This window comes from Trypanosoma brucei, chromosome 10 (assembly GCF_000002445.2).
Source record: "Trypanosoma brucei brucei TREU927 chromosome 10, whole genome shotgun sequence".
Taxonomy (NCBI): domain Eukaryota; phylum Euglenozoa; class Kinetoplastea; order Trypanosomatida; family Trypanosomatidae; genus Trypanosoma; species Trypanosoma brucei.
This window is the reverse complement of record NC_007283.1, coordinates 612,707-634,708: the sequence shown is the minus strand read 5'-3', so window position 1 is coordinate 634,708 and position 22,002 is coordinate 612,707. Positions and strand designations below refer to the sequence as shown.

General features: G+C 46.2%; 5 protein-coding genes across 5 annotated transcripts, besides 17 other annotated features; 4 read left to right on the top strand and 1 right to left on the bottom strand.

The window, feature by feature from the left end:
• Window positions 1-3,673: 3,673 nt before the first annotated feature.
• On the top strand, window positions 3,674-4,735 carry Tb10.70.5250 (metacaspase MCA4; the record flags this gene model as incomplete). Its single annotated transcript, XM_817404.1, has 1 exon — window positions 3,674-4,735. One exon carries the CDS (start codon window positions 3,674-3,676, stop codon window positions 4,733-4,735), a length of 1,062 nt encoding a protein of 353 aa, XP_822497.1.
• A 211-nt stretch (window positions 4,736-4,946) lies between these two features.
• Window positions 4,947-4,972: a microsatellite.
• Window positions 4,973-6,876: 1,904 nt separating this feature from the next.
• On the top strand, window positions 6,877-10,605 carry Tb10.70.5260 (receptor-type adenylate cyclase GRESAG 4, putative; the record flags this gene model as incomplete). The annotated part of the gene is made up of 1 exon (XM_817403.1): window positions 6,877-10,605. The coding sequence occupies one exon, from the start codon at window positions 6,877-6,879 to the stop codon at window positions 10,603-10,605; it is 3,729 nt and encodes a 1,242-aa protein (XP_822496.1).
• A 377-nt stretch (window positions 10,606-10,982) lies between these two features.
• Window positions 10,983-11,026: a microsatellite.
• Window positions 11,027-12,987: 1,961 nt separating this feature from the next.
• Window positions 12,988-14,763, top strand: Tb10.70.5290 (major surface protease GP63; the record flags this gene model as incomplete). Its single annotated transcript, XM_817402.1, has 1 exon — window positions 12,988-14,763. One exon carries the CDS (start codon window positions 12,988-12,990, stop codon window positions 14,761-14,763), a length of 1,776 nt encoding a protein of 591 aa, XP_822495.1.
• Window positions 14,764-15,379: 616 nt separating this feature from the next.
• Window positions 15,380-15,402: a sequence feature (AT_rich).
• Window positions 15,403-15,511: 109 nt separating this feature from the next.
• On the top strand, window positions 15,512-16,057 carry Tb10.70.5300 (hypothetical protein; the record flags this gene model as incomplete). Its single annotated transcript, XM_817401.1, has 1 exon — window positions 15,512-16,057. The coding sequence occupies one exon, from the start codon at window positions 15,512-15,514 to the stop codon at window positions 16,055-16,057; it is 546 nt and encodes a 181-aa protein (XP_822494.1).
• Window positions 16,058-17,659: 1,602 nt separating this feature from the next.
• Window positions 17,660-18,076: a repeat region.
• Window positions 17,828-18,076: a repeat region.
• A 987-nt stretch (window positions 18,077-19,063) lies between these two features.
• Window positions 19,064-19,089: a sequence feature (AT_rich).
• A 139-nt stretch (window positions 19,090-19,228) lies between these two features.
• Window positions 19,229-19,257: a microsatellite.
• A 23-nt stretch (window positions 19,258-19,280) lies between these two features.
• Window positions 19,281-19,304: a sequence feature (AT_rich).
• Window positions 19,305-19,481: 177 nt separating this feature from the next.
• Window positions 19,482-19,508: a microsatellite.
• Window positions 19,509-19,645: 137 nt separating this feature from the next.
• Window positions 19,646-19,705: a sequence feature (A-rich).
• A 133-nt stretch (window positions 19,706-19,838) lies between these two features.
• Window positions 19,839-19,859: a microsatellite.
• A 63-nt stretch (window positions 19,860-19,922) lies between these two features.
• Window positions 19,923-19,957: a sequence feature (AT_rich).
• Window positions 19,958-20,102: 145 nt separating this feature from the next.
• Window positions 20,103-20,163: a sequence feature (GA-rich).
• Window positions 20,164-20,200: a sequence feature (AT_rich).
• Window positions 20,201-20,456: 256 nt separating this feature from the next.
• Window positions 20,457-20,516: a microsatellite.
• A 91-nt stretch (window positions 20,517-20,607) lies between these two features.
• Window positions 20,608-20,636: a microsatellite.
• A 106-nt stretch (window positions 20,637-20,742) lies between these two features.
• Window positions 20,743-21,882, bottom strand: Tb10.70.5340 (protein kinase, putative; the record flags this gene model as incomplete). Its single annotated transcript, XM_817400.1, has 1 exon — window positions 20,743-21,882. The coding sequence occupies one exon, from the start codon at window positions 21,880-21,882 to the stop codon at window positions 20,743-20,745; it is 1,140 nt and encodes a 379-aa protein (XP_822493.1).
• A 70-nt stretch (window positions 21,883-21,952) lies between these two features.
• Window positions 21,953-22,002: part of a microsatellite that runs on past the window's edge.

Below are 22,002 nucleotides of genomic sequence, written 5' to 3'. Positions count from 1 at the left end.
GCCTGGGATCCCAGGTTCACCTTGGGCCACAGAAGGCGGTTGTCCCTACTGAACAAACCCTCCAACACAAATAGAGAAGGGGATCTCGTCCACAACCCTTCGGGAAACCAAAAGTAGGATAGCGCCCGATGCGCGGGGACTCTCGGTGGTCAAGCAGATCATTCAATTTCGGGTCTGTAACATTACATCATCCTCGGCACCCGTTCCCTTAGTAAAACAACAGATTCACCCGCATCGTAGCTCCGGAAAACACGTGGCGCAGCACAGTGGTACCGAAGAATTTGCCACATCATATAAATATAGCAGGGGACGTGCAGCGGACGATCCCAATATGACCCTCTGACACCGCAACAGCTCTAACCCAGGAAACAAAACTGACCGTGCCCAAGCGGACTTCTCGACTGAGGGAGGGCACATCCCGAACGGAACTAGTGGCAAAACTACAAAAAAAACCAGCACTCCACACTGGGCACACGGCCTCAACTGCAGCAGACGTGATCCGCGTTAGCGGGAGAACCCACCAAGAACCACCGGAGGAGATTCCTTTAAAATGGCATGGTGTTCCCCATTTCTCTATTCTGCCTTTGGCTACGGGTCGCGGACCCCCTTGAGACGTGGGGAACCGCTCTGGATTCCAGTTCTCCATCACCCGTGCGAAAATTGATACGCGGCTGTGTCATGGGTTGTCAGGCAGTGATCCACCCGCCGTGCAGAGCAGCCTCCCCATATTGGAGGCGATGCGGTGTTGAGACGGCAGGGGGAGAGGGTTGTAGGGAAGCTTAGTGGGACTATCACGCGGGCAGGGATATCGTCGGACCGTTGGGTACGTTAGAGAACAGGTGCTCAACGTTGCAGTGCTTGGTTTTGTCTTCCTTGTGCCTGAGGTGCTTGCCGAGGGGTGGCCCTGCGGGGACAGTAGGAGAACGGCAACAGCCGGAGTGGCGTGCGGTCTCTGTATTCGCAGGGGGGAGCTTCTCGTAATAGTGCCCCAAAAGTTTGGGAGTCGTGTTGTATCATGATTAAAAAAAACGCAGAAGGGTTTGAACCTCTGAGGCTGGGTGATGTGTGCTGCGTTATCCCGAAGGTACGTCTCTTTTATTTTGTATGTGTGGCGAACAAATTTTGTTTTTGAAAGGTGGTACCCTGGGCTGTGAGGAAGATTTGTTACCTGAATGGAGGATGGAACGGTGTTCGGCTCACCCACACAGCATCAACAAGGGTGGAGTCGTTAGGGAGGGATGTAGCGGGTAGGTGTATGGTTCCTCCACCTGCCATTATCCCTTCCCTTCCGGCGACCGCGTTTGTGTCAATAGTGGAGATTACCTTTTTTTAAAAAAATATGTGTTGGTTGTAAACGATAAGGGGGAACTGTTGAGGAAAGTATTCTGAACCGTCCAGAAAGTTCATGCGACCAAAAACAAAGCCGCATAGCCGTCGCAAGCAGTTAAATGGATGGTATGTATACGGATCGTCTTGTTGGAAAACAGAAGTTGTGTAAGAGCAAATGTGGAAAGAAATGTGACCCAACCCTTCTCTTGAGTGCCATAATGGACCTATCACTCGGCGTGTTTTGGAAGCGGAGTTTAACTCCGCTCACGTAGAGGAACTGTATGGCGCCGTAAAGAAGAATTAATTTGCTCTTACTTTGAAGTACAAATAGGAGGTGAGTACGATTCACAGGGTCAGAGTGAAGTCAAAGTGAGATTGTTTGGTAACAGCATGCGTAAAAAAAAGAAAATGAGTAACGTTTCCCGTGCAGTTTCTTTTTTTTGAAAAAAAAAATTCTTATAAGTTATAATTATGGTGATGCTGCTTTTTCTTTTAGAAGAACATGGAAAAAAGTTGCGCAGTTGAAACTTATAATATACCCAAATCGCCGCGGATACGACTGTACGTTGTCACTTTCATAAAATTATTACTATAAAAGAGAACAAGTGTATCCCCTGCTGAAGCAATCGGTTTTGATAGCAAGCACATGTTCTTTTCGGTATTCTCTAGATTTGATACCGCTAATATACATATACCTCAAAACGATTATTGTTCCCATATTTAGGAGTAAACGGTGTCGTAAAAGAACGCTTTTCTGTCGAATTTTATTAGCAGCTGTTTCAGGGGAGCTTCAATGAGGTGGACACACTTTGGCTCATCAACTATGAGAAATGATGACGAAAGTAATTCATAAGGCTCTGGAGTACAGGCCCAGCGATGTTTGGGTAAGTGCATGCAAAAAAGTTCGTTACGGAATATCAAATCAATCTTTAATACCGATTGCTTTCCCTGGTGTACCATTACTTTCGATGATGTCCTAAGCAAATCCACGCGTTTACACTATTGAGAAGGAGTGAAAGTTATTTGGGAGTGATCGTAGAACCAATTTTGTCGGTTGTACCTCACCTTATAAACATCTGATGTGGGAACCAATTTTTTCTGTTGTAACGATACAAACCTACTGTGCTTCTTTGTAGGCATGAGAACAACGTGCGTAAGTGCGTGTTTTTTTTTTTAAATGTTCCTCGTTAACACCTGTTTTTACGCTAAGTAACAGTAAATCACAAACCGTTTGCGAGTAAATAATATGACTCTTTTTATCTTTGTTACCTTTTTGGAGGGAAAACTGATGGGGACTGCCCATATGGCCACTATGGCCGTAGACTGTGATTAATTTATCTTAAAATAGATATGGGCTGCCGAATTCTTTTTCTCTTTAAATAGGATACAACATTTGTGGAAACCCTTTATTCCTCTACGTTAAACTCTTCCCCTCTTTCTCAGGAACAAAAAGGCTTGTGAAAGGACCGATCGACGCCAAAAAAAAAAATGATAGTTGTGGTAAACAAAATTGTAAGGGTCTTTATCATTTATACTTATAGACATAATGGGCGGTCTTTGTTAATTCAAGAGTCTTTGGTGCGGGGTGCAGGCTAAAATTATACCGATTCTGTGCAAATACTTTACGGTGAGGGCAAGACCGAGTCTGTTGTGGCATATTTTGTTTTCTTAATTTCTGTTAAGAGGACGAAATTCTGTTTTTGTCCATCCAAAAGTCACGTTGAAGGTTAGCCCAGATTATGATCCCCCACTGTGCTGGGGCATATGTTTTTTATCTGATTTCTTTATATTTCGATAAAAATGTAAATAAGGGGCGGAAAGCTCATTCTTTCTTGATGTCTGCGATGTTGCTTCTGGATGTGGTGAACGAATACGGTTGCTAAATGATAGAAAGAGGCTTTGGAACACAAGAAGGCGCCAGATTGCTATCGTGTCTATCAATCAAGGGATTCACCGGGCGCTGTGTCCAGCTTTCAGTGGAGTGGCTTGTTGTTAATTTCTCAAAAAAAGAAAACAATAATGCTGTGTGTTGCGGATACTGTGTTTACCATATATTTTTACAAAGTCGGTGCGTTGGATGTTGCTGAGACTTTGTTTGGAAATGATCGTTTGAAGAGCGACATTAGTGTTGCACTCACGTGGTACGACTATTTTTTTTTTTCCTGTTCGTGTTTACATTCATAATTTGTTGTTGTCTGTTCTCTGCTTTTGAGTTTGTTTTACATCTACATGTCGAATCTGATTAACGCTACGTCCTTTTTGCCAAGTGTACGTCTCTTTGCTTTCTTTTTTTTTTTCTGAAAGAAGGGATATATATCTATATTTTTTGCGAATTCCTGAAAACATGGGAGGCTGCGTCAGTACTGCATTGAAAGTGGGTGCGGAAACGGTGGCTGAAGGTCACATCGATTTAATAAGTTTTGCTATTAATTATTTTAAGAACGCCGTTCCCTATATTGTGAAATATCTTGGGAGACAACAGCGGCCAAAAGAAGTTGATATGGAGGCAACACTTACGGAAGCTAAGGAATCTAAAGGTTTTCAGCCGTGGAAGATTTCATGTCAGCCAAAGGGAGCTGTCCGTGGCCTCTTTATTGGAGTAAACTATGGCAACACAGAGGCACAGCTCTCTGGTTGTTGCAACGACATTATGATGATGATCGGAGCACTTCAGAAGAGGAACTTTCCCCTAACTGAGGTAGTCATCCTTGCTGATAAAGAAGACGTTCCAGGTCGTACCGGTGAGCCGACGCGGGCCAATATTTTGCGGTATTTGGCTTGGCTCGCCCAAGATGCGCAACCTAATGACGTTCTATTCTTTCACTACTCGGGTCACGGTACGCGTGCTAACGCAAGAGACGACGATTGTGAAGAGTACGACCAATGTATTGTTCCGATGGATTACGTGGAAAATGGCTGTATTGTCGATAACGAAATCCATGAGATATTGGTTTCGCAATTGCCGAAGGGGGTACGACTCACAGCTGTGTTCGACTGCTCGCACTCCGGTTCTATGCTTGACTTGCCGTACGCGTATGTCTGTGACAGCTCTAAGGACGGAAGTGGTTCATGTGGCATGAAGCGGGTTCGTGAAGATAACGATGTTCAGGCGGATGTTCTAATGATATCTGCCTGTGCTGATGATGAAGCAGCGTTGGGCGTTGACAATACCCAAGATTTTTATGAAAGTGGGAAAGATTCCGGTGGTGCTGCCACCTTCTGTCTCACTGCGATGATGATGAGAGAGGAGCCGCTCACATTTTTGGATCTACTTGTGCATACCCGTGAGATGCTGAAGTCTAGGGGGTTCACACAAGTTCCACACCTGAGTGCATCCAAACCCATCAATCTGATGCAGCGTTTTTCACTGGAGGGACTCTTTCCGCAGGAACGGACGCTCCTGTAGTCCTCTTGGCCTGGAATGAAGATGTGCATGTGACCCTTCTTGAGTGAAATTTCCATTCTTTTTATTCTGTTACAACTCGTATTGAGCCGACGGAGAGCAGGTGCGTTTTTTTAAAAAGGATAATATAGCAGAACACGATAGCCGAGGGTGTGCATACTTATGCATGAACACACGCATGAGTGTGTGCTTACACATTTATTTACATTTGCACTTGTTGTTGTTGTTGTTGTTGTTGTTTTTTACTTCTTAGAATGAGATGTGAATTTTTTTTTTCTTTGCTTGAGAAGAACAGCTTGTGTTATACTTACATGTTTCGACACTAGGGCTTCTTCTTAAGGGGAAATGGGAATTTCTATTCCTAGGAAAAGAGCGGAAAAAAGGTGCATCCTGAAGAGGAAAGTGCGTGAAGTCATATTTTGACAGATGCTTTCCAAGGATCTACAGGAAGTTTTGATCTCGTGTTCCCCTTTAACTGACGCGGTGAGCGTCCACCTTCTATGTTCCCCAAATACTGGAAGATGTGGGCGCAACCGCTTACTTTTTTTCTTTTTTTTTTTTTTGTGGAGTAATGGTGGGTTATTGTGCAAGGAAACTGGGTGTCGCAAGTGGAAAATGCGTCTTAAATTAAAAGGTTTTCTACTGTGGGGGAAATTTAATAAGAGAAAGGTGAATCATAATTTGAACACGTTTCGTGTTATTTTCCGTTTTCATTTTTTTGTTATTGTGGGCTTACGAAGCTGAGGTGAAGCGTTTCGTGGCTATCGTTAAGGTAGTATACACTTGTTCCATTTGTGTTAAGTTTCAAACACTGATCTGTTTCTTTGTTTCCATGTTCGTCTCTTAATAAGGGTTAAAAGGGAATGTTTTATCTTTGAAATGTCATTTTGATCATGGAGGCTCAATGTCATTCCTCTTTTTTGCAAAATTGTGCAACGGCATATCGAAGATCGAATGGGTGTGCTGTTAGAGGAAGAGGACCCGGTTATGGGCTTTAGCAGGGTGGGCAAAGTTCTCGCTGCTGCAATGATGGGCATCTTCCTGTTTTTTAACGGCTCTCGCGGTGTCGTGCCAGCAAGCCAACGGATCGCCAATGAACTTTGGGTTGGACATGTGTTGCGTGTCTGGTCTTTCTTCCTATCTCCCGTTTCGCGGCGATTTTTTTTTTTTTTGCTTTAAGGGCCAACAGTCGCTGAAGGTGATATGTTCGATGAGAAGTGGTGGACGCATTGTGCTATTCCTGGAGGCAAGGCAGGGGGCCTTGTGGGTTGGGTTTGGTTGTTGGGAATATAGAAGCTGATGCTTGGTTCGGTGTTTACGCGTCTCTGAAACGGATCAAGAACTTTTCCTAACTGTTGGTGCTTTTTGGGGGAGTTGGTCAGTTTGGTGTTTGTGTGAACATCCCTACAATTTAATTCCTTTAATGACACTGTGTTCCTCCTACGGGAACTGAGTTGTAGTTGTCGTGTATGTTAAGTCAAGTTCCTTGCTCGGTGTTCGGGGGAAACTCTAGGTGTTTTGCACATCGAAGTTTACGGTTTTGTGCAAGCGGGTCCTAAGGGGTTAATTACATCTAAAGTTTGGGCGAAAGGTGGTGTTTGGCGTTGGAACTTGAAGCGGAACAGAGAACTTGTTTCCGCTATCTGTTGTATTAAAGGGTTCGTTTGTTGCAATTTTTTTTCTTTTTGCAGTCGTGGAAAAGGGTTATTGCCCTTCCCACAGTGCCGGTGTATGTTGCTGATGGGCCTCTATTTGGTTACCGTTGAACTTGAGGCATAGAAGCAGACAGTATTTGGTATTTTGTGTTTGCGTCTCGTGCGATACAGCGACGATAAAGTTTTGTTTGTGTGAACTCATAGTGCGTGCTACACACATATGTTTCACAGGCGGTTCAGAGGTAGAGCTAGTGGTGATTTGGAGGTGATGAACAATTTTCCACTCTCGACTTGCATTGTTTTTATTATTTTAAGGTTATGTGCGCGCGGTGTCTGACATCGTTTTCCTGTAAAGTGATGGATTCCTTGAGTTTTACTCATGTCTTTTGTTATTGACAACGCAACCCCATTTGTACATTGTACTTTCCATCTTAATTATTTGACTAGAAGGATTGTTAACGTATTTCCCCCCAAATTACGACCGTCACCATGCACGAATCGACAGTGGGACGCAGGGCACAGCAGCGTCGTCGTTTCTCCACTCGTCCAGGAACCGAGGGAAGCGTTGGGACTGGTTCTGTCGGCCACTTACGTATTTTCCCGGGAGTAATGTTGCACCTGTGGATACTCCTGTCGTTGTGCGTCCCCTGTTCACTGGCGCAAGGGGGGCATGAGGTGAGGATGACTGTGAAAGTTTTGTCCCTTATGTTTAATTCCGCAGGCGCCACTGTTGACATCATAAATTCTTTGAATGTGGGGTTTAACGCTTCCTTGGCCGCGCAAAATTGGACTGTAGTGCCAGGGATTGACGTCACGGTTATTAGGCCTCCTTCATATAACGTCTCCGCAGCAGAATACTTGGAGAATTATGTGAAAAACGCAGACGACAGTGAAAGTTTGCTGGTTGTGTTCGGTCCGATGGGGGAGGGAAACATAAGGAAATCTTACAAGGTGTTGAAAGAGCACAACCTTGTAGCCTTCGCTCCGCTAACAGAGTTGACAGAATCCCGCAAGTTTTTGCCGAACTTATACTTCTTGCGACCTGAACCAAGCGCTGAGCTGGTAGCCCTTATCCGCTATGCTGTTAATCACATGCGCGTGCTGCGGTTGGGTTTTATGTACACTGAAAGCCTGGCGGGGGCGCCATCAGCGCATTCTCGAGCAACAGAGTTAATGTCCCAACTAGGGTACGAGCTTTGTTGTCTGTTCACTGTGCCAAATGATGTTGAAGAAACTGCCTCCGGTGAGGCGTTCGAAGCAGAGTGGGAAAAGTTTGCCCAGAATCTTCCACAGGCCGCCATTATGTTCACTCGGATAAACGACTATACCAAACAAATTGTCGGGAGGTTAGTGTCCGACCAACGGACCGCGACTACTGTTCTGCTTGCGCCCTCTTTGCTTCAGAAGTCACTCGTTGCTGTATGGAGGCAGGCCCTGGAAGCGAGCAATGTATCGTTTGTACCTCATCGTTTGATCCAAACTGGCACAAATCCGCTTGCCAAGACAACTTACTTCGGAGCAATCAGACGCTTCCAGAATGAGGCAAGGGATTACTTAACGCGGCATCCGGAATGGTCAGGTCTCAGCGACTCGAATCACTTCCTCACCAACGATGTAGATGGGGAACTAATGGTGTACGGATGGATTGCGGGTGAGGTACTTATGCGTGCTCTTAGGAGCAACACAAAATTGGGCGACCGTATTTCGTTCATAAACTCATTGTACGACCAACGCCGTTACGTGATCGATGATCTTGTAATTGGAGACTTCGGTGGTGAATGTGCCACAGGTGCCGCCGCTCAGGGTGCCGTCTGCGACTGCAACCGCGGTGGCAAAAAGGTGTTTATGAAAGAAGTTGTTAAAGGTTATCACTTCCAACATGTCCTTCCAGGGATTTTCTCAACGAGCCGAGACCACTGTTATTCTAATGCCATCCAACTGCACCCTCCGCTTAGTGGAGTCATCATGAGGATGGCCGACAACCTCACGATGCTCAGGGCCGCGCTGGAGTTTTATCATGGCATATCTTCCACAGCCTCACTTTTGAATGTCGGCGAACTCAACAGACTTATTATGCTTCAGGTTGGCAGCACCACAGAACAATCCATGAATGATCTTGTTGAGCTGCGAAAAAACAGTATCATCACAGCGGTGTTTGGGGTTGTGGTCGAGGAAATGTTAACCGTGAAAAATTTAACCTTCATCGATCCCATTGTCATGGATCCTCGTTTGAACAAGTTCAGAAGTAATGTAATCCACCTATCGCCAACATTGGAACAACAACTGTACGTGCTTGTGAGCTATTTGTCCAAGAACCGCCAAGGACCGGTTCATTTGGCTGTCTATAGTCGAGAAGGTGCTGAGATAGCGGAGGTATTGACGAGGACGCTAGTGACATTTCGCGCAAATCTCTCCTCCAGTAAAATATTTAGGGACGTGGGCGAGCTGGAGAAATACCTCCCAGCAAAAGGCGATGTGTTTCTTCTTGGTATTGGCAGCGGTAATATTCCGATAGTCAAAGAGTACCTCCGTACTCATCAAGATGTGCGTATTTTCGTCCAGTTTTCCGAGGTAATGCTGATGTACGACGAATTCGTTGGGGTTTTCAACGGTAGCGCGGGTGCGGAGCGTGTTCTTTTCGCAACCAACCTTCCCCACTGGGGCGACACCGATTCAAAATCGAAAACAGTTCGAAAGTTCCACAAAGTTGTGAAACCGCCTCACCGAACCCCTTTGGCCCTACTAGGTTTTGCCACTGAGCGGCTTATGCAGCGAAATATCCGTCGAATGGAAAAGGTGACCTCCCAACTGTTGGTCGACCTCTTCTTTGAGGAAGCCTCAATCACTGTTGACGACATGCGGTATGGCACCTACGACAGAGAAAGTTGCCTGATTTCAGGTTTTGCCGCGGCGGCCAATTGCATCTCGAATTTTGGTGCTACGAACATATCCGTGTGGTCCATGGCGCGTGTGATGAATTCAAGTGTGCCAGTGTTGCAAGATCCGGTTACGCCACAAATGTTTTACGTGGACCCCAACGCAAATGGCCTTACAGCGGCGCAACTAGCAGGTGCTATTGCTGGGTCTGTTCTCCTTTTTTTTGTGCTGCTCTTTATTGCGGTGCCGTTGTACTTCGCAACTCGGAGCGGGCGCGACAATGACAACGCCCCGAAAGAACTAACAGCCCCCGTTACCATTGTTTTCACGGATATTGAGGGCAGCACGGCGCAGTGGGCAGCACACCCTGAGCAAATGCCCGACGCCGTAGCCACGCATCATCGTTTGATCCGCTCCCTTATTGTGCAGTACCGCTGCTACGAGGTGAAGACCATCGGGGACTCGTTTATGATCGCGTGTAGGAGCCCTCTTGCGGCTGTACAACTTGCGTGCAACTTGCAGCGATCATTCCTCCTTCACAACTGGAGAACCACACTGTTTGACCAATCCTACCGGCAGTTTGAGGAACAGAGAGCTGAGGTGGAAAATGATTATGTTCCACCAACTGCTCACCTCGCCGATGAGGCGTACAGCCAAATGTGGAACGGGCTGCGTGTACGTGTTGGAATCCACACGGGGTTATGCGATATCCGACACGATGAAGTGACGAAGGGTTATGACTACTATGGGCGCACAACTAACATGGCTGCGCGGACAGAGAGTGTCACCAACGGTGGGCAGGTGCTTCTGACTCGGGCCACTTATCTTGCGATGAGCGGCATGGAACGTGAGCAATTTGACGTAACCGCCCTCGGTGCCTTACCACTGCGTGGCGTACCGGAGCCAGTTGAGATGTACCAGCTGAATACAGTAGCTGGTCGACAGTTCGCAGCACTTCGTCTCGACAGGGATGTTGACGTGCTGAATGACGGTACAGACGGCTCGGTACTCTCTACCAGTGATCACAGTTCTTCACGTGCGGAGTTGAGTGAGTCTTCCCAAGTTATAGTGACCTCCTTGAACGCTTTACTCGGTACTTTCGCGCGTGCTCAGCGGCAAAAGGCGCTTTTACCCTTCTGTGAGCGCTGGCGTGTGGTGTTGCCGCGCAAGCCACCTGCCATTTGGGATGACAGCTACTACCAGGAGGTCATACGGCGCATCGCAGTGAAGGTTGGGCACGTTGTGGATTACTGCGCGTCGAGTGGCGCTGATCATACGTTCAGTACGCTAACGAGCGCCTCGCTGATTGTCATTACCCAGCCACGCGGTTCTTCCTCTTAAACCACGCCTGAGGGGCACGGAGACCCAGCTACCGGCGAGGGTGGAAGTAAAAAAAAAACGTAGAGTCCGTAGACGGTTACCAAATCCAAGAACAAGCGAGCTCATTACCCACCGCTGCCCACGCACACGAGCCTATGTACGCATACAAATTTCTACGTATGTTCATGTATGTCCTGTTTGTGCTTATTCCGCTTGATGTCTACTTCCTTAATGTACCATTTTCCATCTTTGGTGGGGGAGACCCCTGACTATTGTAGCGACGACTGTTCGTTGAATCTTATTTGTTCTCAATCAACAGCTTTGAATCATGTTTTTCTCTTAACCTATTTGCCTCACACATTATTTATCTCACCCACTGTTTGTCCCCCCTCATTTATTTTTTATCATCGTTACTACTACTATTATCACTATTATTATTCTTTAGTTCTTGTGAGTGGGCAAGGATGCCTATGCTCACCCACCAACAGTGTTATTTGTTGGACTTCCTCCCTTGAATTCACAACTTCCCCCCTGTTCCGCAACAAAGGAATACTACGCAGCCATGCGCAACGGCAGCGGCTGCGGGGTGCATGTGAGGGGCAATTTCACACCAACTTGCCACTTTTGTTTGCTTAGTTGCTTCTTTGCTTAATGCGACTTTTGTTTCAGGAAAATGTTTTCAGGGTTCCTCTTCATTACTTTGGCTGTGTCCGACCACACATATGTTTTTATTTCTGCTAACGAAGGGGGAAATAAAGCCACTCAACCAGCGAATGGAAAGCTGTGGCTGTCATGTTTCCTACCCGATACGTGCCCTTTCTCTTTCACTAGGCCGTCATGAGGTATGTGCATACACCGTAAGGTATAACACTGATTGTTTTTGATTATATAGGGGCGAGTAGTACTCTGCATTTATGTGTATACATGTGTGTTGTTGTTGGTTTTTTTCTTATGCCCTAATCCAATTTATTTGGGCCTCCCCACACTCTTATATTTGGCTAGTTTCTTGTGCATGTGCCCTGAACGATGTCTCGGCGCTGGTGCCGATCCCTCCCCCTTTTGGTTTCCTCATTAAAAGCTTTTTGTCGAGCTCCCGCAAGCATGAGTTCGTTTATGTCTATTTGGTGTAGGCTGCGTCGAAAAAAACATAATGGACGGCATGTAGGCTGTCTGCCGTATAGGCTGCTGCCGTGATTCTGCGCTGTTGTCTTGGTGTGTGTGAAAACCAGAGGCCCACTTTACATTTGTCGGCTCATCCTTTTAATTTCTTTTTCCGTCTTGCTCCCGCTTTCTTCTTTGCATTAATTGAGTCAGATGTAATATATTTTTTGTTTATAGCATGTGACGTTCAGTTCTCAACTTATTTCTGTGATCGTCTAGAGCGGTTTACTTTGATGCACCTGCCGGTTTAGCACATTCTTCGGATATGCCGCTGATCTATGGTTGATAAAGATGAAAACATTTTAGCAAATGCCACGCGTTTGTGTGGTGTGACGATGTGGAGGCGCATTGGCGTCAGAGCGAGGAAGTGCCGCGCATACAGCGACGTTACAGTGACGTTACTTCGCTTAGCATTTCATTCACATGACATGCATTACACCTCTGTGTAGCCCAGAAATGAGCAACCTCTCCTATCCCATCTTCTTTCAAGTCGTCGTGCATGTGGATAGAAGTTACAAAGTGATACTGTGGGTTGTACATCATTAGTTCAGGTTTCTATGAGAGGCGTCACCACAATTATTCGGTTGTTATCGCAGGTGCGGGCATGCGTACCCCAGAAGCTAGTGTTATTTTGCTGCTTAATTACCAACAGGCGGTACCGTTAGAATGCAAACCATGCGCACTCACAGACCTCTGGGGGTCTCGCTTTGCATTGCCACTGCTGGTCATTGTTTTTTGACATATACGCATTCGTTTTCCGCAGCAGTTAGTGGGAATGTGAACAGCAAGATAAGGCAAAAGCGAGAGGTTGCAAAACTGTTATACTTTCGGCTAGCTGTTTTTTTTTTTAAAAAAACTTTTGTCATTATGCCACTAAGTATTTTTTTTTCTAGGGGTTGCTTATGTGGTATTTCCCCCTCCATTTACAAGTCATTTGGTGGGCTTTTGTTCCGCACGGGGGTAGTGAACAATGACCCCAGATTCCGTTGTTTTCTGTTTTTGCGTTTTCACATAGAAGAAGAAATTAGTCCGACGCCACTTTTCGACGTGCTGAATTTGGTTAAGTGAGGTAGAGGGAGTAGTAGGTCTAGTGGTGAAGGGTTATATCGCACGTTAGGTGAATACAGAGAAAATATCTGCCACTATCCATACGTGCGTACATCAACGCAGCGCCGTCCAGCTGCTTTTGAGACTGAAAAACAAGGAAAGAGAGGTTGTTTTTAAAGTCGCAAAGGGCGAGAGATGACCCAACTGTTAGGAACCGCTATCTTTTGGTGCATATTTGCCGCTTTCGTCTCGCACCACTTGCGAGCACACGTGCACGTGGAAGCATCAGCGACACATTTGGAAGCACCAGAGGAACAATGGGGAGAGGAAGGCACCGGCGATACGCCCCGTGGTTGGTGCGGAAGTCATCATTCTGCGATTAATCCAGATGATGTGCCGATAGTAGGTACTATGCCCCCTGAATCAGAAGCGAAGGGTACCACTGGCGGTGATTTGATTAGTGCAAGAACTGCATCCGTAGATAAGAAACCTAAATACACCAATAACGTTGATGATTACGGGCAAGGGGAGATTGACAGCAGGTGGAAACCAATTCGCATCAGAGCTTACACGCAAGACTTGAATGACCCCAGCCGCTTCTGCACGATGGCAGGTGATGTCCGTAGCATACTCGTCAGTGGGAAGACGACTGTTTGTACAGCGGGGGATGTTCTCACAGTTCGCAAGAAGCGCGTCATCGTGCAGGTCGCTATTCCAAAGGCAATCAAATTACACACGGATCGCCTGTTGGTAAGGAGATATCACCGGAGGATTGTTTTACCATCCTCATACGCTGGATACTGCAGCTTATTCAAGGTGCCCAAGGGTCACTACACCAATGGTTTTGAAGGTGATGTTAGTATATACGTGGCGGCTCGGCCAACGATAGGGAATATGGCGTGGGCTTCCGTGTGCGCAATGCTCACTGACGGCCGCCCGGTTTCTGGCGTTGTCAACATATCCCCCAAGTACGTTGCCGAAACTGACTTCTTTGTGCGAGTTATCGCACACGAATTAGGACACGCTCTCGGCTTCCAAGCAGATATCCTCATAAGAAGGGGAATTATGAAACAGAAAGGAGGCATTCGCGGACTTAAAACCTCGTGGTTGGTCGATTCTGAGGTTGCGAAGCGTGTCGCGCGGAAGCACTTCAATTGCTCGACGGCTCCGGGTATCGAAATGGAGAATGAAGGAGGCCCCGGCGTTTTCGCAACACACTTGGAGCAACGCAATGCCGTCGAGGACGTGATGGCCCCTTATGGGAACTTGAATTATTTAACTGTGATGTCGTTAGGGGTGTTCGCAAGTATGGGACACTACCGCGTCAATTTCAGTCGCGCAGAGAAGACGCGTTGGGGCCTAAATCGTGGATGTAGTTTTCTACAGGAGAAATGCTTGCAGGAAGGAAAGTCAAAGCACCCCGACACGTTCTGCGATCATTTATGGAAGAGCCGTCTGTTCACTTGTACCCATGACCGTCTCGGACTCGGCCAGTGTTCCCTAGGTACACATCGAACTGAACTTCCCGCCGAGTTCCGCTACTTCAGAAATTCACGGGTTGGTGGCAAGTCCCGTTTCATGGACCATTGCCCGATGGTGGTTCAGTACAACAGCGGTAACTGCGTCAATGGTCAGTCGAAGTTTTTGCGTGGCAGTGAGGTTGGAAAGGGCTCGCGATGTGTGAAGGGTGTCAATTTGAAGTTTTCCAATAAAGATATTGGTGACGTTTGTGTCCGTACGAACTGCACTGGCAAAGAGCTACAGATTCGCTTTTTGCTAGACCACAGCTGGCAGACGTGTAAACCCGGTGCTACAGTGCAGCCCCTCGGTCGTCACCTCTGGAAAGGCAGCATCATCTGCCCCACGCGGGAAGAAGTTTGTTTCGATGACGAGGATTACAAGCTTAGATTGACCCCACTTCCGAAACTCCCCACTGACGACAACGCGGCCGTGAACCCTCGTCAAATGTGAATGGTGCCACCTCAGCTGGATCCGCGCCTCCGTCTGGAAAGAGCAGAAAACGCAAAGGCACTGGAGAGCAAAAAGATCCACAGGGGAAGTGCGTAGGGACTGGGAGGGTCCGTGCTGACTTTATGTGACCGAGTTTCCAAAACTCCGGATGTATTGCGAAGGTGCTCGGTAATGCGTAGATAAATGTACATAATGGGGGATGATACAACTCCGCCAGCAGCGACTGTGCAAACCTTAATCTGCACGAAGCAGGGCACGGGAGCTGTTGCTAGGGGTCACGGTACTTACAAGCACGGGACCTGCGTGCAGAAGCGAGAGGGATTCAACATTTTAAACCCTTTAGGGGGAATGTTGTCAAATGTGGTGAATCTCAGTGTCTTTGTGTGTTGTTTTTTGGGGGGCGAGGGGTTATGAGTGGAGATAATCCTCCCATGGAACAATAACTAGCAAGGCAACGTCTCATTTATACATTCGAACCGCCTGCATTAACGTGCTGAAAGTGACGCACCTCTCTCGTAGAGGTTCCTTAAGCTAAGCTATGGGTATGAATTATAGGACCGCGAGAAAGCATTAGGATGTTCGAAGTGACATAAACCCCCCTTTTGCTTCTGTGGAGAATTATTTTATTATTATTAAAAAGCATTCAATGCTATTGGTAAAGGGTATGAAAACCTGAAATGCCTCTCGTAGGTCGGGGGAAAGGCAGTATACCTTTATTGATGCATTCGCTTATATTAAGTCTGAGGTAATGACTATAAGTACGCCTGTGGGCATTTTTGAATATAAGTTCTTGCTGTTTTTACCCAATTTTCATTTGTGGGTGCCAGAACTTTGTTTTACTGCGGTCGTGTTACACAGCAATGCAACTAACGTGCACATCAAAATGTGCATGTGTGTCAGGAAGGGATGCACGAGAAACAAGAAAAAAAAAACTGGAGGCACCGGTGAAAGTTATATAGTTACACTTCTGTTTTTCAAGTTACGGATTGTCCATTTGCTTCTTTTTATACCCCCTTTACAAAATTTTTTTTTGCTCTTGAAGATGGTGGTTGCTGCCATCGCGACTGGCTTCGCCTTGTTTCTCTTGACATTTTGTCTTACAGTTCTTCTGGAGAAGTTCGTACCACAATGTGTTCCACCTTTTCCCCCACTTTCCCCCCCCTCGATAGGATTTTGGCGTTTCTTGATGTTTGTGCGCACTCCATCACGTAAGACACGCAGTTTAGCAAATGCTGCTGAACCGCTTCATCCACTTCTATGGATTCCATCTGTGGCGCAGCCGTTTCTCGGTTAAGGCGCACAATGAATATCGTGGTTTCGGTACCAGAAAGAGGGATAATTGGAACTTTAAAAAAAAAAAATGGAGAGTAAGGGAAAAAAGAAAAAAACAACGAACACCCACAGTGGAGGATAAGGTGAAAAAAAAACAGTGGGACGTGGCATGGCTGTGAGAAGGGGAACGTCCGCGACCGCCTACAAATATAATGTCAGGAATCCTCTCATCACCAACCGCGGTATGAGGTCTCAACAGGGATCGGAAAGGGGGCGCCGTCTAAATCACTGTTAGTTCAAACCATACTTTTAGGGGAAATGGGTTTCCCCGCATCTCCGTTTCATTGGATGGTGGCATTTCCCGTCCAATGCAGCCGCTGATTTGTTGGTATCTGCCATACCGAAGAATGCTGGCGGAGGCTTCACTTCATCTCACTTCACTTTTCCGCATTTGCCCTCTCCAATTTACCTGTCCATGTATTTCCCTCGCCACCTTCAGCGTGCCACAAACAGGCACATGGCCTCAGTATTCCCTACATTATTTTTAACTTGTTGAGACCACCTTCCCCTCTTTTTTATGTTAGCGCACTCTCCGTCACCGCAAGGTTGTTTCACGCGCGTTATTTTCTGCATCCTTCCCCCCCCCCCCACACACACACACAATGGGGGGGGGGATGGCTTCATTCAGTTGGTTCAGTTCCGTGGTTGCCTCTGTTTGTAAATCTCCTCGAGGTCTCCACACCCATCGCGTGAACGCCGCCTACACGATGGGAGGTTTGTGCTTGCTTTTTCATCCCTTATTTACTTGACACCTTTCCCATCCTTGTTCCCGCTTCCCATCGTTGCAGTGGTGGCGAATCCACCGTCATCCAGCTGGGGCGTCAAGCGATTACCCTGCCCATCGTCCTGAGGTGTGTTTTGGGCTAAAAAGCCACCGGATTCTGCAAATATAAGCCTCGGTGCCCTTTTCCATCATTCCACCCGCGGTCAGATTCCACTCGTTAGAGCGGCGGATTCACAATTTGTTCGTTGAAGAGCCCAAACCGGGCCCCGTGGCCAGCTCTGAAACCGAAGCGTTTGGGCAACCAGAGGCGCAACGGCTTCCCTTCGCCTGAACTTTCCGGAGCGTTTTCTCAAATTCCTTACGCGACGTCGACTCCGCGCTCCCGAGGCCGCGGTGTTTCGGCATGCGAGGAACACTTTGTGTTTTGCACCCAAGCGGTAGCGGAAGGAGTCTGGTGGGCAACCGCCTCCACCTCTCCTTTCTTCATGGCAATTTCCATTCGCTCCCCCAACTTCTTTGTTTCTTGCCCCCACCGACCTCCATTTTCGGTCCCCAAGTGGTTCCTTAAAAGGAAAAAAAAACACGCTTGGACACCTCTGTATTATGACTCGCCGTCGGGACGCGGACCTAAAGGAGAGGAAAACAGAATACCATAACGCACTCCCCCCGATGTCTGGGAATTCCGCGGGGCGCCTCCCCACCGCAAAACCATTTGGTCCGAGGGGATTCCCGAATCCGTTTCCGCATTGAAGTGGTCCTTCCCTGGGCCTCGCTTCGTCGCCGTATTATTCGTTTCTCCTCGCTACCCATTTGGACGCAAAGTGTAGACTAGCCAGGTAACCAGCAACGCTAAAGCAAGCCGCCTCTCCAGGCGTCATCCTTGTCTCGCTCAACAGACAAAAGGCGATCCGCTTATCAACAAGGGTTTTGTGGAGTGCTAATCTCTTTCCTTGAGATAGCCCGGCGCAGTTTCACTGCATCCGGCGCAACGACGGGCCGGGATTCTCTTCCACATCACCGGACAGCAGCATCTTAGTGCGGATGATACTGCTGATGGCAACGCTGGCACGTGCCCAAGGACCGACAAATGAAAAACGGTGTCCCAGCAAGACGCTGTTGATCCCTGTGCTGTATGATGCCGTAGCCGGAGCACAGAAGTGTTCCCCATGAAAGGAACTCTGCTGGCTCTTGGCTTCCCCCGATGATACGGGGCACTGGACCCTGGGCACCACGTTGAGGTGGCCGGCATCGCCAGGGTGTAGACTAGTCACCATCCAATGAAACGGAGATGCGGAGAAACCCATTTCACCTGAAAGTATGGTTTGAACTAACACTGATTTCGTTTTTTACGGTTACAGTCTTGAGTGGGACCGACGGCACGCTCGTCATCAATACCAAATAATGAAGAAGGGGAGAGGAAACAGGAAAAATAGGGAAGAGACCGCCTTTGTCACATATTGGAAATAGTGCAACTGGCCTCTGGGTGCGAACGATGGAAAATGGATGGGGATCCAACTCTTTTGACAGCCATCCTTTTAGATGGGTCCGCACAACACTTCAGCATAGGCACACCCGCATTACAAAATTCAAGGCGGTACGGGCAAAAGGCCGTTTATGCCTACACAATCCAACCAAACGTTCCCTACTGGAGTTGTGTGTTGGTGGTGGAGGGATGTGTTGCTTCACGCAATATCTTTTTCAACCATAAATCGATGGAAGTTCACCATCATTTGGGGGGGGGGGGACGTTCAAATATCGAGCGGATGAATTTTGGCTTACTTTTCCCCTTTTGTCTGGGGGACCCGCGTGGTTTAGTCTAATATAATCCACTTCCTTTTTTCCCCTCCTGTGCGAATGGAAGTTCTACAAACTGCACCTGGCGGTCCTTTCTTCTTAAAAGGTTGCTCCTGTGTTGTACGATAAAAGAGAATCACCTACGCAGTGCTCAGCCGGGTCCACACAGTTTAGTCCCTTGCTTTTCTATTTGATTTAAAAAGAAAAACTATTTCACTGCGCATTCGCTTGTCGTTTGTATTTTCTTTGCTTATTCAAGAATTATAACAGTGATACAGAAAGTAGAGGTTGGAAGGTTTATTTTTAAAAAAGGGGACAAGAGTAGACAATTGAGATAAGACGCAGGGACCGGTTACAAAAGTCGTTCCGATCTTCACACATAACCCATATGATTTCCACATGCGCGAATGAATATGAAGAAATTATCAGCGAAGTGGTAACATCGTATAGTATATATATATATTTATTTTTTTAATGGGAACCGTGGTAACAGAAAAAAAAAATCCCAACAACGACAAAAAGAAAAAACAAAAAACAAACAGACAACCACAAGTGTACAAAAACGCGACCTCACAGCGGAGGAAGCAAGACAATAGGGAAGGGTGTTACATCTGAAACGACACCAACGACAACAACAACAACAAAAGGCGAACGGTTCTTCATCGGCATAAATATATAAATATATAAATATCTCATGAGATTAACAACATGATAAGAAGAGAAAGTGGTATGGAAAATAAGAAGGAATGACATCAGAACCCATAGCACCTAAGAACATATGAGGAAAACGCGGATGGAGAAAATAATCAAAATAAACTCATAAAATCCCCACAAGCGGCAAGAAAGGGAGGGAGGGAAAAAGGACGGGAGAAAAAAAAAGAAAAAAAAGAAAAGAGAGACCGGGAGCATAAATATTCACATTTCTCTCTCTCTCCTTTTTCCCCTTCACTTCTTCGTTCCTTGTTTTTTTTTAAAAAAAAAAACAAAACTACTCCACATTTTCTCTCTTGCCCTGTTTTCTCCCTCCCTCCCTTTTTTTTTTTTTTTATCTTTTCTCCTTTTTTTTTCACTTTACTTTTTTTTTTTCTCTTTCATTAAATACCCCTTCCTTCATGAGGTGCACTGGACATGGGGTGGTTGAGCGAGACATAAACATTTAGAACAAAAAAGAAAAAAAAGAAATGGTTGCACTGCGCTTACGCTTGGGTACCTTTTACGCTTTTGTTAATAATAATAATAATAATAACGAGGGTATGGAATAGTAGCATGGGAATTAAAGAAAAAAAAAGGACAACACACATGAGGGTGCTTTTTTTTTCTTTTTTTTAAAAAAAATTAATTTTTCCCTCTTCTCCTCCTCCCCTTGTCTTTTTCCCTTACAAATCAACACTCCACAAGGGAGTGTCAACAGTAAGTAAAAAAAAAGTATACAAAATGCAAAGACAAGGAAATAAAACTCGAGAGCAAAATCGGGAAGTAAACTGAGTACTCCTCCCTTCCTCCTTTTTTTTTCTTTCTCCGTGTAACTTATTTACTTTCTTTTTTTCTTTATATATATATTATACATATATATAATTGTTTTTATTTGGTTGTTTGAGAACAATGATCTGGAAAATAATAAAAAAAAAAGAACCGTAGCATACATTGCGTGTCTTGCATCACCACATCTTTCCCCATCACACGAGTACACACATTACACAAACTGATTAACAAAACAGGTAATAAAAAATTGTCGTTCGTGGGGAAAAGAAACAGAGGGAGAGACAGGAAAAAAAAAATTGAAAGTGAAATGAGTGTTGGAAAGGCGGTAAGAGGAGGGGAAGAAAAAAAAAAGAAAGAGAGGCAACAACAACAACAACACCATCATCATCATCATCAAAAAAAAACAAAACAGAAGCAACAAAAGACAGACGGTGGAAAAGGAGGCCGCACGGTCTCACACAACTTCCAGCCTATGTGTGGTGGAGAGGTTGCCCTTACATGCCGCATTTTACAAGAAGAAGAAGACGAATAAGAAGAAGAAAGAAAGGGGAAAGGGGAAAGGGGAAAAAGAAGGGGGGAAAAAAAATACTTGTGGCGCCCCAATACTTCCTCATCATTATTATTATGATGATTATGATTAGCCAACATCATCCCTTTCCGGCGGTATGAGATGTAGAACTCGCTGTGGGCATTCGTCTCCTCAAACTTTTCTTTGCTTCACTATCGTTTCTTGCCACTTCATCGTTTTTAGTTCCATGTTTCGTTTCTGATCCCCTCAGAGCCGGAAACACGCACTTTGGTGTCTCGCATTCCCGCTCTGGTGTGAGCCATTCATACGTTAAACTCGGTTTCGGACCTGCAGATGATGGATGGAGAATAGACCAAATGATATTCCTACACATTTCATATCGCGGTATTTCATCAAACTTAAGCTTCTGTACATATGTGAGAAGCACTTCAAACTGAGGGGGGCAACACACACATATTTGTGCGGTAGAGAGATTTTCTTTCGCCGCTGCAATAGCCCGTGTCCTTTCAGTTCGGTCAGTGTGCCGTAACTCCGTCCAAGGCAATTTTCCGCGGTGGAGATAAATTAGTGAATAAACCAACTGCTCCAAATCATCTCGGCGGCTCTGTGCGTAACCCTGATGAGTGCGAAGGGATGCAAACCATGATGTGCCAACAAACTTGCTTGCAGTCGGTCTTCCACGATGCCAAGCACCGGAATGACTGTGACGGGTACTGAGACCAAAATCAATCAAATACACTTCATGCGCGTGCTTTCCAACGCCCATGAGGAAGTTTCCTGGTTTAATATCGCGGTGTATAAATCCAGTGGAGTGAAAGAACTGTATTCTGTCAATCATTTCCATACCAAGCATAACTACTGTTTTGAGGGAAAGCCTTCCCATCTCAGAGCGGAGCTTCTCCAATGACGGCCCGTGAACACTCATGACGAGAATAGTGTTATCACCATCATGACCAAAGAATTTCAGTGTGGGTATACCTGGCGGATCTGCATTACCAACAGCACTTTGTATGGAACGCATGACATCCGCTTCATGAGCCAAAACATGACGTTTTCTATTTGGTGCAATCTTCACTGCCACTTCTTCACCCGTGGAAACCGTCACACCGGCGTATACCTCTCCAAATCCTCCTTTTCCCAGCAGACCATTCAATCTGAATCTCCCTTGCAAAATAGTTTGACACTCCAGCACTCCCGTATTGTGCGAGTGACGATGCGATTTATGAGTTGTTAAGGGTCGAAGCGAGACATCAGTCATTCCCCTTCCTTCAACCCTACGCTTTTTCGTCTTCTCGCCGCAGTTGCACTTAACACTATGAAAGAAACAGATATATATATATATATATGTTTTATGTATATATGTGGATGTGGATATATA